The following is a 14,106-nucleotide window of genomic DNA, read 5'->3' on the forward strand; positions in this document are numbered from 1 at the left end:
GCTAAATGCGTTGCCCAAGTCATGCCTGATGAAGAGACAGAGCTGGAATCAGGATCTCTTTACTTTAGGTCTGGGGCCCTGGTGGGGACCGCTGCCCCTCCGGGAAGCCCTCCGCCTGGAGCCAGGCCCCCTACTTGTGTCTGTGAGGCCTTGGGCAAGCTTCCAAAGCTCTTTAAGCCCCAGTCTCTTTATCTGTAAAACGGAGATGATGATAATAACACCTACTCTATGGAGTTCAGTGGGAGAACTAATAAGATGATTTGCATAAGGGTTTATCATGGAGACTTGAAATAGGGGCAGCGTTAGCTGCCCTTGTTTTCACGGAGAGTGTGGCCTAGACCGTCTCTGCCCTATTGGTTCTCAGGCTTTAGCACACCTGCCAGTCACAATGATTTGGAAGGCTCGTTAGAATGCACGATGCACGCGTCCGGGACCCCATCCTGGATGTTCTGACTCAAAGGTCTGGGGTGGGGCCCAAGAAGTCACGCTTCTCCTAAATTCCCAGCCGATTCGGGTGCTGCTGGGCCAGGGATCCCGCTCATAGAACCATTTTCAGGAAGGCTCTTTCTTTCTTCAACACTCCTAGGTGGTACTTTCTTCCTTCAATCACTGGGGGCCTGTTCTATTCGGGGCGTTGCTTGATAACCAGATGCACCAGGACGAGCAAGAGCAAGGCGCTCGCCGTCGTAGGCCAAGGTGGACGCGTCGTATTTACTAAGCGGTGTGAGCACGGCTGTGACGGAAGCCAGCGTGGATTAGGAGGGACAGAGGGGCCGGCACAGGGGTGAGGGGCAGAGGTTGGGGGGGGGAGACTTGTCCAAAGTGGGGGAAGGAGCGGGTGGGAAGGCGGTCAAGAGAGCCGGACGACGGACGGATGAGCAGTGTGCAGAGCCAGAGGTGGAGGGGGGTGGCTTGCTGGAGTACTTCTGAGGGCTCAGCAGGAGAAGGGGGGGAGGTGGGGAGACAAGCCTGGAAACTCAGGCAGGGGCAGGGCAGGGAGAACCCTGGACTCCTGGATGAGGAAGCACTCGAGAAGGGATGCGACCAGCAGGACCTCTTTGTACTGAGAGTCGGGAGGTGGGCAGGAGCCAGAGTCCTCAGGAGCGCGGTGAGGCGGGGGCTGGGCTGGGCTGGGCTGGGCAGGGCTGCGGGGCAGGGCTGATGGCCAGGCTGCGCAGGACGGACCATGGGGTGGGGAGGGGCAGAGGCAGCACCGGCTTTGTGGCCAGGCGCATAGGGAGTCCCACCCCAGATTTAGCATTTGCTGGGTGAGGACCATGGGTAGAACAACCCCCCTTTCTTGTTGGTACCCCTGGAATAATAACTACTCCGGAGGGGAGGGCAAACTAATCGTAAAGATGTCTGCGAAGCACTCAGTACGGAGCACACATATTGGTGTCACTAGGTGAGGTGACTAGAAGGCGGGCTTCTCTGGAGCTTAAGGAAAGGAGACCCCGGGAGCCTTCCGGTCTCCCTCGTACACGTGAAATAGGGGCCAGTGGGCTTCCCCTGCTGGGAGGGAGCACAAGCCGGGTGAGGAAGAGCACGTGACAGGGGGACTCGGAAGAGGCCGAGGTGCTCTGTCTTTCCCTAGACGGGGTTGCCCTGCTCCTCTGTAAGGGGCAGGACCCTGTCTAACCTCAGGCAGGAGGATGTTTCCCAGAGTTAGGGGCTGGAGGGAGCAGGCGCACACACCGGCGGTTGGAGCAGGGTCACTTTATTAGCTTAGTGGTGACAGAGAGAGGCACCAGCGGGGGCTTTAGTTGCTGGCTATGGTCTGCTGAATCCAGCTCACGTAGTTGCAGACCTTGGTGTAGACGCCGGGCTTGTTCTTCTGGGCACAGCCGTAGCCCCAGGAGACGATTCCCTGGAGCCGGTTGTTGCAGACCACGGGGCCACCAGAGTCGCCCTGGGAGCAAGAAGGTAGGACAGGTTTGTAGGAAAGGGAGACTATAGCCCTTTGGCCATAGATTATATATATGCATAATATATACATAGTATATATACGTATACTATGTATATAATGTATATATATTACACACATATAGACTATAGCAGTCTTGGGGGTTTGTATTCTACTCCCGGGGTCTCAGCGCGCGAAGGAGACAGTCACCTGGCAGGAGTCCTTGCCACCCTCGAGGTAGCCGGCGCAGAACATGTTGTCGGTGATCTGCCCCGGGTACGCGGCTTTGCACTTGGTCTGGCTCAGCACGGGCACGTTCAGGCACTGCAGCAGGTCGGGGTAGTTGGCTGTGAGGAGTGAGAAAGAGATGAAGGAAGAGAGAAATGGGGGTCGGGACGCGGGACGGTAACCCAGGGCGGAACGCTGGGGCGGCCAGGAGAGGAGCCCAAGAATGGAAAACCCCAGCGAGGAGGAGCCGGGAGCCTCAGTCCTCAGCAGGACCATCGCGGACCCCTCCCTAGAGCGAGATGGCAAGTGCGATCCTGCCTTTCGGGTCCGGGGTCAGCGCCTCGAGGCCGTGCACCTCTGTGGCGCAGAGCGCAGCGCCCGGGGGACGCTGGGAAGGCGGAGGCTGCAGCCGCGAGCGCCCCACTCACATCCGGAGCTCACGGTGTTGCCCCAGCCGGAGATGAGGCACTGGGTGCCGGCGGACGCGCAGGAGCTGGGCAGGGAGACGGTGGACACCCGGCTGCTGATGACCGCAGACGAGGACAGCTTGATCAGCATGATGTCATTGTCCAGGGTCTGGCTGTCGTAGCTGGGGTGGCGGATGACCTTGGCGGAGTTGATGAACTGCTCGCTGCCCTCCTCCTTCTCGATGTTGTGCTCTCCCAGCCTCACCTGGACGCGGCTGGCGGGAGGGGAGCACGGGGAGGGCTCTTCTCCGCATCATGCGCGCCTTCCGCAGGCTCCCGGCTCCCCGCTCGGGGTGGGGGCGTGGCGACAGCCCAGGGCCGTAGAGGGGCGGGGGTGGGGCAGTGCGGGAGTGACCCCGGGAACCTTTCTGCTTCACAGGTTGGTGGCAGTGGAGCTGGACGATGGCTCCCCCATCTGCTCTTCTTAGCCACCTTTCCCATCCCCCCAACCCTCCGGTGTCACGTGTCACGGGCACCAAAAAGCAACTTGATGCCCCGCAGGCACCCCCCGTCCTCTGTGACTTTGCTAGGACAGCAATAACTTATACTCCCTCCCTTCCTGGTCTGAGAAGCAAGGTCATTCTGCGCGACCTAACCTGGTGGGTCTCAAAGTGTGGCCCTCGTACCTGCAGCAGCGCGTCGCCTGGCAACGTGTTAGAAGTATGACATCTCAGTTCCCAGCCCAGGCCTACTGAATCAGAACCTCTGGGGGTGGGACAGAGCTGCTCCGAAACAAGGGGGGCGCTCCAGGTGACTCTGACGCCCCCTGGTCGGGGCAGTGATCCTCGGCTCTGCTATAGCGCAGAGTCACCGGAGGTGGAGAGCACTAACCTCGCCCAGGTTCAGACCCCTCTTCCTGAAAATCCTGAGTGATCCCTCTGGCATAGGACCCAGGCAAAGGTATTTTTTGAATATGTCTTAGGCGGTTTTACGTGCAGCCACCTGGCAAAGGTTACTTATGCAACGTCCTTGCCTGTTTTCCCGTTAGGCCTTATGCCCCAAATAGTCCCTCCCTGCTTTTATGACCCATAATCCCTGCTGTTTTACTTATTTTTGGGGTGTGTGTGAGAGGCTTCCTACGTGTGCCCCTCTTCACCCCCAGCTGCTGTCTATACCATCTCCTCCCCATCGGCCATCTCACCCAACCCCGGGTCTCCCCTGCACTGAGCCATGCCCTTCGAGAGGGCCGGCCACGGCCTCGTGGTCAGGGCCCAGCACTTACGACTTGTAGCAGTGAGCCGCGGACACCACCCACTGGTTACTGATGAGGGAGCCTCCGCAGAAGTGGTAGCCAATGTTCAGGGACACCTGGTAGGGGACGGAGCCCTCCGCGCAGGTGTAGCCCCCCACGATCTTGTCGTCGTCGTCGTCATTGGTGGGGAAAGCAACTTGAGTGGAAGGAAAAGCCAGTTCGGCGGGATGTTGGAAGGCGAGAGAGATGCCGTGGCTGGCTCGTGCTCATCGGCATCCCTGACAAGCACGGCGGTGACAGGCGGGGAGGAAGCGCCGCCATCCTTAGTCGCTATCAGCGGATGTGGCTCTCCCAGTCTCTGTGTGTCTGCAGGGCACGCGGCCGGGCACCCCGCGGGGCTCCAGCCCAGACCTCTCCGGGGGCGCCAAGAGGACAAGGACGCACAGAACCCCCTCGCAGCCTCGGAATGTGCTTTTCTCACCCTCCCGATGCTTCCTCCTCTCTCGTTCATCACTCCCCTCCCCCCGGAGGCTCTTGGAGCCCCCGATTGTCAGGATGGGTCGGCCTAGTAGGAAAGTCTCTGGGCTGTGTAGCTCTGACTGTAGCCAGCTTCTCCCATAGCTCAAGGCCCATCAGGCAGGACCCAAGTACTGTTATTAGCCAATAGGATGGATAGTGATCTCAACCTTGGCCGTACACACCTGGGAAGCTTACCAGTACCTGGGAAGCTTAAAAATTCAGTGCACAGGATACACCCCAGGCCAAACAAGTCAGAATTTCTAGGGCTAGGTAGGGCTCTGGCATGAGTGTTCTCTCAGCCTCCCGAGGTGTGTCTGGGCTTAAAAACAGCCACAGTGGAGCTGGCCCAGAGTTGTCGGAGCTGAGCCTCAAGTCTCCTGGTGTGTTTCGTGGACCCCCTTCCCCTGTCTCTGTTTCCAGCCTGGATGAGTGATGGGGCTGGGAGAGGAGTCAGGCAGGAGGCGAGAGAGGTGAGGCTTTAAAAGAGCCCAGGAATGGGAAGGAAGGGTGCCGGGCAGGGGAGACAGCGTCGCAGAGCACAGGTGACAGACACAGGGGAGGCAGCACGCATTGGTGGGGCGCGTGTCTCTGCCAGGACAGAGGACGCACGGGCCCTGAAGCCACGCATGGAACTCACCAGCGGCTCCCACAACGGCGAAGATCAGGAGTGGATTCATGGCTGCAGAAGTGTAGCTGGGTGGGTGGTGGAGAGCCTTTATACCTCCCAAGGCGATGGAGAGGGGGGTGCCTGTGCGGGTGGGGGGTGTCGCCACTCCTCCTAGTGCAAACACACCTACAGCTTTCCCCTTCCCAGGGTCTTGCATCAGTTCTGCTATGTTTGGCCGCAATGCGGGTTTGTACCTACAGGTGATAAGAACAGGAAGACCAGCTGATTCCTAGAAGGACTCTGGGATGGGGCGAACAGGGGAAGCGAAGCCCCCCAACATATCACGGCTGGGCCTTCTTGAGTTGAAGAGATGAGGGTTAGGAGGAGGAAGACTGACCTAGGGCCCTAGAAACCCTCTGGCTTCGTGGAGATTTATTCAGCTTCCTAGGCAAAGGGCCGACGTTGGTAGCAAACTTGGCTGCTGAGTATCTCGAAGCCTCCTGATAGGAAAGAAGTCTTCTCTAAGTCTATGTCTGTGATCATGAAGACCCCTCTCTCGAGTTTAAACCAGGGCAGGAAGGTCAAATCCAAGGCTTTGGGGGAACGAGGATCCCAATGTCAAGAGGCGATGAAGGGAGAGGCAGAGTTCCCCGGGAGTCAGCCGGCTCTCCTTTCCACCCAGGCTTGTGGAAGAGGGCAAGGGGTACGTAGGTGTCTCCCTCGTGGAGCGGGGCAAAGGTTAAGGTTAAATGTCTGCCTGATACATTTGGGGGTGGAAGACCAACAGCGCATTCCTCCTCTCCTTCCCCATCGCGACCTGGGTCTTTCTCACCACTTGCCCTGTCTTGTGGGGGTCTCTTTCAGCAGCCTCCTTGTCACCCCGGGAGTCTGCACTAACGGTGATGAAAATCGCCCCACATGCTAGGAGCTGACAGCCTGAGCTAGAATTACATGCTCCAGATCAGACATAAGAAGGGGTTTGGACGCCGGTAAATTTGGGTTCTGATCAGAGAATCAGCAGTCGGTAGAGGGATTAGCATGGGATACAGGTAAAGGGGTCGAGTACTGGGTAATCGATAAAGGGGGGAATTCTGAAATTGTCTGCTTTCGATGCAGTGAAACTGTCGTGCTGGGCTCCATGAAGAACAAATGTTCCCAGAAATGATCTCACTTTGAGCTCTGCATGGCCACCAAGACACAGCCCTATAATTTATTGAGGTGCAACTTGGCCAGAGTGATTTGGGGGTATACCAGTATGGGGCACATGGGGTTGAGAAGGAGCCATGGGGTGTCTTCTGGGCAGTTCCCTGCATGGCTGGAGGCCAGCTTCTCTCTAAGTGACCCACTGCTCAGAGCTCACCCGTTCTTCACTGCACACCCTCTCATATCCGGGTGGGGATAGTATTTGTACAGTCCCTGACAGTTTTGAAAGAGTTTCACTCACACACACACACAGTAGTACACTGATTTTCATTTATGTTGAGTTTCAAGTTTAACTTCACAAATGTTTTAATTCTGAGGTCTGCAGAACAAAATTATTCCCCTCTATAGCAGATGAGAGTAGGGATCAGAAAGGTTCTGTCGTGCCCAAAAATACTGATGTAAAAATGGCCTCAAGGCTCCAGGAAGACATGGAAAATGTGAAGCATGGGAATTGCCACAGGTGGCATCTCAAAGGTGGTTTATTTGGGAACAAGTCAGAGGACAAACAAACTACATCCTGATTCCTTCGGATGCTTATCTCCCTGGCAGAAATAGATTGAATTAACCTTCAAACCTGGCACCTGGCCTCAGAGCCTTACCTTGCCATGGCCCCGGACCCCTCTAGGCCCATCTAAGGCATGGGTGGCACATCTCTCTGTGCTCACAGGTAGCTGACCCAGGTTATGGAGCCTGGCCATAGGCGATCGTCCTGTAATGTTACCAGATATACTATTTCGTTTTATCCCCTTGCTGTGGAGGCTTCACGGGAAGTCCTGCTGCAGAGGATAAGTAGGTATCAGCATGCCCTGGGCAGGTATGAGGAGGCGATACTTAGTAGAAGACAGGAAACTATTTTGAAACAAGAGGGACATTTTTTGGATTGATGCTTGTGACTCTGATGCCGTATAAAAGGGAAACATCCAAGAGCTGGAGGATTTTCTATGTCTAAAGCCTTAAGACTAACTAGCCTTCTGATATTTTGGGGTGCTGCTGCTTACAATAAATTATCACATCGGCAACATAGGTAAGTTTTCGTCAAAGTAGCTGGAACCATCTTATAGGCAGAGAAGATGGGTATAGGTAGAGATTACCTCATACTTCAAGTTCTGATGTACAGGATGGATTGAGGTCCACCTTTGCCCCAATTTAATTTGGATAAGTCTGTGCAGCTCTTGGTCTCCTTCATTCTGGACTATGGATTCCTTTGCCTATTTTTCTAAGACATCCTGCTAGCTTATAGTAGTGCTCAGTATATCAAACCACTCTCCTTTAAATGTGATAATAGTGAACAGTTGGTCCATGCTTACTAAACTAAAAACATTGCGTAAGTCTTTCATGGCCCCTTATCACAATCACAACCATTCCGTAGAGGACAAAATGAGCGTTGGAGAGGTGAAACACCTTGCCGGAGGCCACGCGGCCCGGCAGGTGCAGAGATGGCCCCCGGGCATGGCAGTCTGACTCTAGACCCTGCATGGCCGATCATGGCTCCTTCGGCTTCTCTTCCTCCCATTCCATCCTCAGTGCAGCCTCACGAGGTAGGCAGCTGATGCCATTTTCTTTTTCTTTCTTTCTTTCTTTCTTTCTTTCTTTCTTTCTTTCTTTCTTTCTTTCTTTCTTTCTTTCTTTCTTTCTTTCTTTCTTTCTTTTTTTTGTGGATGGAGAATCTGAAGCTCGGAGGTTAAATGACTTCTCCGGGGTCACCTGGCTAAGGCGTGAACAGATGACACCAGACCCTCCCCCGTCTCCATGCTGTTCATTTTCCGTCATGTTGCTATATAATTGAATCTTGAACCTGCCAGTGGTCTGAAAAGCAGCTTTGGGTCAGATTCTGAGTTACTCGTTTTTGTTTTTTGTTTTTTTAAAGTTACTGTCCTCCCCGAGTGCCCCCAGCTCAGGTCCTTCTCCTCAGCTCTTAGTCAGCTCCTCCTCGGGCCCTTGGCCACTCTCTGCCAGATTTCCAAATTCCAGGTGGTCTTCCCTCCCCACTCCAGCTCTCTTCCTCTGTTGCTTTTTCTTAACTACCTATTTTGCCCATGGCACAATTTCTCTTTATCCGATAAGAACTATTTTCTGGACTACTCCAGCCTGGGGGATGGGGGTAGTGGGGTGGGGGGGGGGTGTCACTGAATCCAGATAGTGAAAGGGTGCTCTGTGTGACCCACAACAATTGAGTGAGATGAGGCGTAGACTGGTCATGGCTGACGAGCTAAATGGAGCGGCCTCCGGTCCTCCCCACACATCCCTCTTGCTCCCCACCTGGAAGCCACAGAAGACATGCATGTTTTACACCCAGAGGCAAGTCCCTTTCTACATTTCCTGTGTCCTTCCATTTTCTGCAGAGGAGTGAATTGGGAAAGTCTCTAGCGATTGAGGCTTTTAATTTAGGTTGGTTTCTCTCACGTACTGATCTTTCTGTGCACATTTCAGTCACTCCTTGTCCCATTGCTGGACCTATGAGAGCTGCTTAAGCGGCTCCAGCATCTATCTGCTGGAGGAAGCAGAAGCAAGCCGGAGGAGAGTCCAGGAGGACTCCCGGGTGGGCTGTTATTATTGTAACAGTCATGACCTCCTCAGTGATACTCAGAGTTTAATAAATGACAAGTCTATTTATTTTTCTAAACCATATTCAATCCAAATCAAGCCCCACAAGCTCAGTTCGGTGAGAAGCCAGTTGGAGTTTCTCTATTAACGTGGCTTATAAAAACCAGACTGTTTTCCTACAGGCCGACCTGCCCGGGAGCCTCTGCAAAAAGATCCCCAGGTTCAAAACCGAATGCTCAGCCCACCCAGGTACCGACACAGCTCCAAGATGAAGACCGTCTACTGTAGGGCCACGTGTTCAAGCAGGTTCCGGGCGTACGCATCTAGAACCCATAACACCTGTTCCCTTTCCCGGCCCTGGGGAAGGCAGCAGAGGGGGCTGGCACACGTGGTCGGGCTTTATTTCTATTCAGGTATAAAGGTTGAAGCTTCTGTTCCCTTCCTGTTAGAACAATCTAGTTCATTTCCTTATGGGCTTACATTGTCTAAACGCAAATGCTTTTGTAGAGTTTATCTCCAGGGAAGTCCATGCTGCTTGGCCAAATTTCCGTCTTTTCTTCCGAATCATATTTCTCTGCTTGGTGTATTAGTTCTCTAGGACAGCTATAACAAAATACCACAGGTAGGGGGAGTCGGTGTGGGCTTAAACAACAGCAATTATTTTTTCACAGTTCTGGGAGGTACAAGTCCAAGATCAAGGTTGACGGGGTTGTTTTCCCATGAGGCCTCCGTTCTTGGCTTGCAGACAGACTTCTTCCAACTGTGGCCTCCCACCGACCTTTCCTCTGTAGGTACAGCCATGGTGTCTCTCTTTGTACGTCCTAATCTCTTCCGATAGGGACACTGGAAAGCCCAGGTTAGGAGCCACCCTAATGACCTCAGTTTAACTTAATTAGCTCATTAAAGATCCTTTGTCCAAATACAGTCACCTTCTAAAATACTGGGGGTCAGGATCGCAACATGTGAATTTTGAAGGAACACAACTCAGTTCCTACACTCAGTCGTTTCCTGAATTCCTGTGATGCTCCTGTGGTTTTCCTAAGCTGTAGGGACACACGACAAAGAACATAGAAAAGGCCCTTGCCGTAATTTGCGTGTATAGCAATGTGAGACAGACAATAAATAAGAATATATGTATATATGTAACGTATATATAGTCTATACAGTCATACCAGACAATGATGATGTCATTACAGTAGGACAAAGTGATCACAGATGTGAGTGGTGGCCTGGTCAACAAGTTCTACATTCAGTAAGGTGGTCAAGAAAGATCTGTTTGGGGAGATGATATTTGAGTTCGGATCTGAATAAGGAGGAGCCAGCCACGTGCAGGTGGGGTAAGGGAGGCTGTTGTTACTCCTTGCTGAGTTTATAACAGAAATAAATCGACGCACGTGACTTTTGCTTTTTAAATAACACAACTGTCATTTGGCATACAGATTTTTACCTTGCCATTGGTTTTGACTGGAAAAACTGATATATATATATATATATATATAGTCATTGGTGTATTGAAATATTCTCATAAAAGTTCATGTAAAATATATTGGATATGAAATAGTATTTATGAAATATTGTTGAGCTAAGTGAATAAATTACAAAACTATGTATTGTGTGACCTAACATACTTAAATGAGTGATTTTAATTTTCCTCATTTTAATAATCTGTGTATTTTACAATAACCTGCATTATTTTGTAATTAAAATAGCTAAAAAAAAAAATAGAAAACAATTGTAATAATAAATAAATTTTTCCCAGAGAGGACAATAGCTAACCTTGAGAAAGGAATTGCTAATGATAAAATTTCATGTATTACAGCGAGAAATAAATTTAGGTAGTAACTAAAATAATTGCATGTTTTATCTCTACCAGGCACGATATTATGTATTTTATATGGATAATTTCATCTCATTCTTCTAACAAACCCTCATTCCTCATTTTTCTGGGTATCATTATTATCCTCATTTTATATATGAGGATATATAGATATGTAGCGTCATTTGTTCAAGTTTACATCCAGTTATAGAGCAGTGGAACCAAGTTTTAAACTCAGGTCTTCCTGTTGGCAGAATTCAAGAGTCTAACCATGTTGTTTTATTGCCTCTTAGCACAAACTTTTGCTGGAATATGGGAAAGTGCTTGCAATCCAAGGCTTATTCGTAGGTGAATCTGCCGACTTCTCAGGAAAATGGGAGCTCGAGGCAGGAAGGTAAGCTAGGACGGGACCGGCCAGGTCCAGTGGGCGTACGTGTGGGTCCCTGTGGCCAGTGGATCAGGAAGAGTGGGAACTAGGAAAATCCCATTGGCTCTTGTGCAGGAATAGAAGTGAGACAGGAATCACTCCTTCACGAAGCCAGGATGCTAAGAGCTACGAGCTTAGCAAAAGGGCCAATTAAAAAAAAAATCACATAGGCAGTTAACAAGGAGTATTACTTTTCTTGGTCTTGATTTAGGGCTGAGGATTAAGAATTTTTTTTTTCTCTGAGTATTCATGGCCACTGAGTTGCCAGCCCTTTGGGGTTTGGGATAGACACAGTACGAACGAGAAGATATATGTTGAGAATTGTAAAATAAAATGATATCAGGTCTGTTACCTCCTCATTGCTTGACACAGGCAAAAATAAATATTTCCTGGAAAATTTACATTTATTCCAGGATTTAAGGAATTTCCAAAGACGAATTTGTAATGTCAAATTATAGAATGCCCACGGAAATAAGCCACCTTGAGTGAAAGTCAGCAGAACCTACAAATAAAACCAGATGCAAAAAGTCATCAGATGGTGGCATTAACAGAGAAACAGTCTAAATAGAAGCTTAATATCCTTAACAAATAAAATAATTTAAAGATACAAGAGGAGAAAGATGTTTTCAAAAATGAACAATTGTATAAAAAAAAGAAAAGAAAAGAAAAGGAAGACCACTTGTACTTGCAAAAGACCCAGGTAGATATCCTAGAAATAAAAATTAATGTAATTTAAATTAAAAAGTCAATTGAAAGGTTAAATAGCGTATCGGAGCTGAGGTTTGAATTAGTAAACTGGACGGTAAGTCTAAAAATATTACCTGTAATGCAGCACAGAGAAGCAAAAAAGAGAAAATGTGAATGAATAGTTTAGAGTCCAGAGGATAGTGTGAGAGAAAGATGAACAGAGGATAGATCTATACCTCCGGCCATCTCTCCTGCTATAAAATGTGGACAGCCAGATCCGCAGGCCGAAGCTCTAGCCCTCCAAAGGATTTCCCTTCACCATCGCCCTTCAGAAACACACTGTGTTCAACTGAAGTGAGCACTCCAGAATAAAGAACAAACCTATCTAGAAAACAAGCCCACGTTTTCTTCCCACTAAAAATAGGAAACTCCCATGAAGCCTTGGATGTGGACTGAGTGAGGGTCAAGGGGAGAAGCAGAGTAGGTCCCACGAGACTGAGACTTGCTCTTAAAATTAAATTGTCCCTTCTTCCAGCTACGTTTGAGTCTGGTCTTGATTACACATTTTCAACTTGAAACAGAAAACTCTGCTTGTCCAGCTTGACAGTCTGTGGATCAGAGAACGCCCAGTTCTGCGTGCCGTGTTGAGTTCAGTAAAGAGCCAGGAGCAGCTTTTCGCAGGGAGAAGAGTTGTTGGCAGGTAGAGGAGAGTATGGTTTAGCACCAAAAACTCTTTACGTCTGCCCTGAGACTCTCTAATTAGGGAATGCCAGGCACATCTCTTTCTCCACGATGGATGGTATAAGATGCAGCAGCTTTCTTGTCACTTAGAGTGGGTGTTCCAATATATCCCACACCTCTGGACTACTCACTCGAAGCTCATCAATGTGGCAGGTCCCTGACTTTGCAGATTTCACATTGGTCTGGATTATGCGTATGTCACAGTGAGGCATCTCGAGTGCTTTTATAGTTTCTGTTCATGAAGAACCATCAGCATAATGCCATTGGTGCAATGGACGAGTAGGATACCAAGATGACAAAGGGCCTTCTGAAGTACATTGGTAGAGAACAGGCTAACTATAGCCTTGGGATAAAATAGTTAAGGGGTATTTCTGACTCTGCTGGTTGAAGACAAACTGTATCTGATTGTCTTTACTGACCATTTCTAAACACTCTTCCGGAAGCAATTTTATCTTCAGCCTCCCAGTAGCCAATCTTCTTGTCTTTAGATGGAGCCCTCCAGCTAGCTCTGCAGAGTCTCCTTCCATCCCTAATTTATCCATCTATGCTCATGCTCACCCACAAGCACACAAGCAGCTGTCTCCGCCCCAGAGCTGTGGTTTCCCCTCCAGCCTGTCTCTCTACAGGATCTTCAAACTCATCTGGATGACAGCTGGGGGCGGGGTGGGTGGTGGAGGGAGCTGAGGTTCTTGCTCAGGTCTTCGATCCCTGCCCAGCACTGTGTCTCCAGCGCTGCAGAAGTAAATGCTGCTGTCTTCGGGGCTCAGGTTGCTCACAGTCAGAACGGAGAATGTTAGGTTTGGGCGGCTGATGGGAAACTTGTCCTTGGGAAATCCACTTTCATAAGTGGCCTGGGAGCCCTGATTTGCAGTTGCAATGAGTGTCAAGCTCTGTCCTGGAAGCTGCTGATACCAGAACATGAGGGCGAGTTGGCGATCAGCTTGACACTGGATCCTCGTGGAGGTTCCACGTTGACAGATGTCCCTGCTTGGCATTTGAGAGAGGACAGCACCAAACACAGAGCCTAGTTACAGAGAGATAGAGAAATCTATGAGGTTTGGCCAGCTTGTCCCCAGGAAGGTCTTTTTTACCATTTCCTCCAGTATCACGTTGCCTCCCAAAGAACCCGGACACACTGCCTCCGTTTTGTTCTGCCAACTGTTACTCTGTCAGAGCCCTCTAATCCAACATCTCCCCCTCGCCCACCATCCTCTGACCAAAGACCTCAGACCCTCCACTCCTCTACTCAGCATCAGCATTAACCCCAGACTTCCCCACGACATAGGGCTCATACCTTGTCCCAGGAGAAGTAGCAGGAAAGTCAGCATCTTTAGGTGAAGGTCTCTCCTCTTCCCTGAGAAAAGGCACTAGGAAGTCAAACTCCAGTTCATCTTTCCTCACCACTGTGTAGTTCCTCCCCTACTGGCCCTCTGTTCCCCTCCTGTAGTCCGAAGTCGAGTTTCTGGGGACTGGGGACAAAATTAGTCTGCCCCCTCGTGGAACTGTGCGACTCTTCACTTAGGATGGATCTTCATTCACAAGGCGCCCCAGCATTCAACTGCCATCAGTCCACCGTGCGTACCATGCATACGTCAAAGGGCACCACGTAAATGTTACCCTTTGGGTATAATGCAAGAACGGAATGCATCATTGACCTCAAATAACTAAAGGTAAAATTTCAGAATACGAGGGAGCCTTGTAATTCAGAATTCAACCGCCTGCTGAGTCTTCCTTTTGGTCGTCTCAGAGTGTACTCATTATTCCTCCCCCGA

General features: G+C 50.4%; 1 protein-coding gene and 1 gene segment (V, D, J or C); both read right to left on the reverse strand.

The window, feature by feature from the left end:
• LOC107516946 overlaps positions 1-14,106 on the reverse strand; it is a 32,726-nt gene that overhangs the window by 9,642 nt on the left and 8,978 nt on the right.
• On the reverse strand, positions 1,700-5,043 carry PRSS1 (serine protease 1). The gene is made up of 5 exons (XM_016157188.2): positions 4,947-5,043; positions 3,821-3,986; positions 2,560-2,813; positions 2,114-2,250; positions 1,700-1,909 (listed from the first exon to the last, which is right to left on the reverse strand). The coding sequence occupies exons 1-5, from the start codon at positions 4,984-4,986 to the stop codon at positions 1,760-1,762; spliced, it is 747 nt and encodes a 248-aa protein (XP_016012674.2). The 5' UTR covers positions 4,987-5,043; the 3' UTR covers positions 1,700-1,759.

Source organism: Rousettus aegyptiacus, unplaced genomic scaffold (genome assembly GCF_014176215.1).
Source record: "Rousettus aegyptiacus isolate mRouAeg1 unplaced genomic scaffold, mRouAeg1.p scaffold_m13_p_13, whole genome shotgun sequence".
NCBI classification, from domain to species: Eukaryota; Metazoa; Chordata; class Mammalia; order Chiroptera; family Pteropodidae; genus Rousettus; species Rousettus aegyptiacus.

Coding starts and splice junctions, on each gene's coding strand:
- PRSS1 (XM_016157188.2), bottom strand. CDS start 4,986: ATGAATCCACTCCTGATCTTCGCCGTTGTGGGAGCCGCTG. Junction 3,987..4,946: donor CGCCGTTGTGGGAGCCGCTG/GTGAGTTCCATG, acceptor CTTCCACTCAAG/TTGCTTTCCCCACCAATGAC. Junction 2,814..3,820: donor GCGGCTCACTGCTACAAGTC/GTAAGTGCTGGG, acceptor CCCTCCCGCCAG/CCGCGTCCAGGTGAGGCTGG.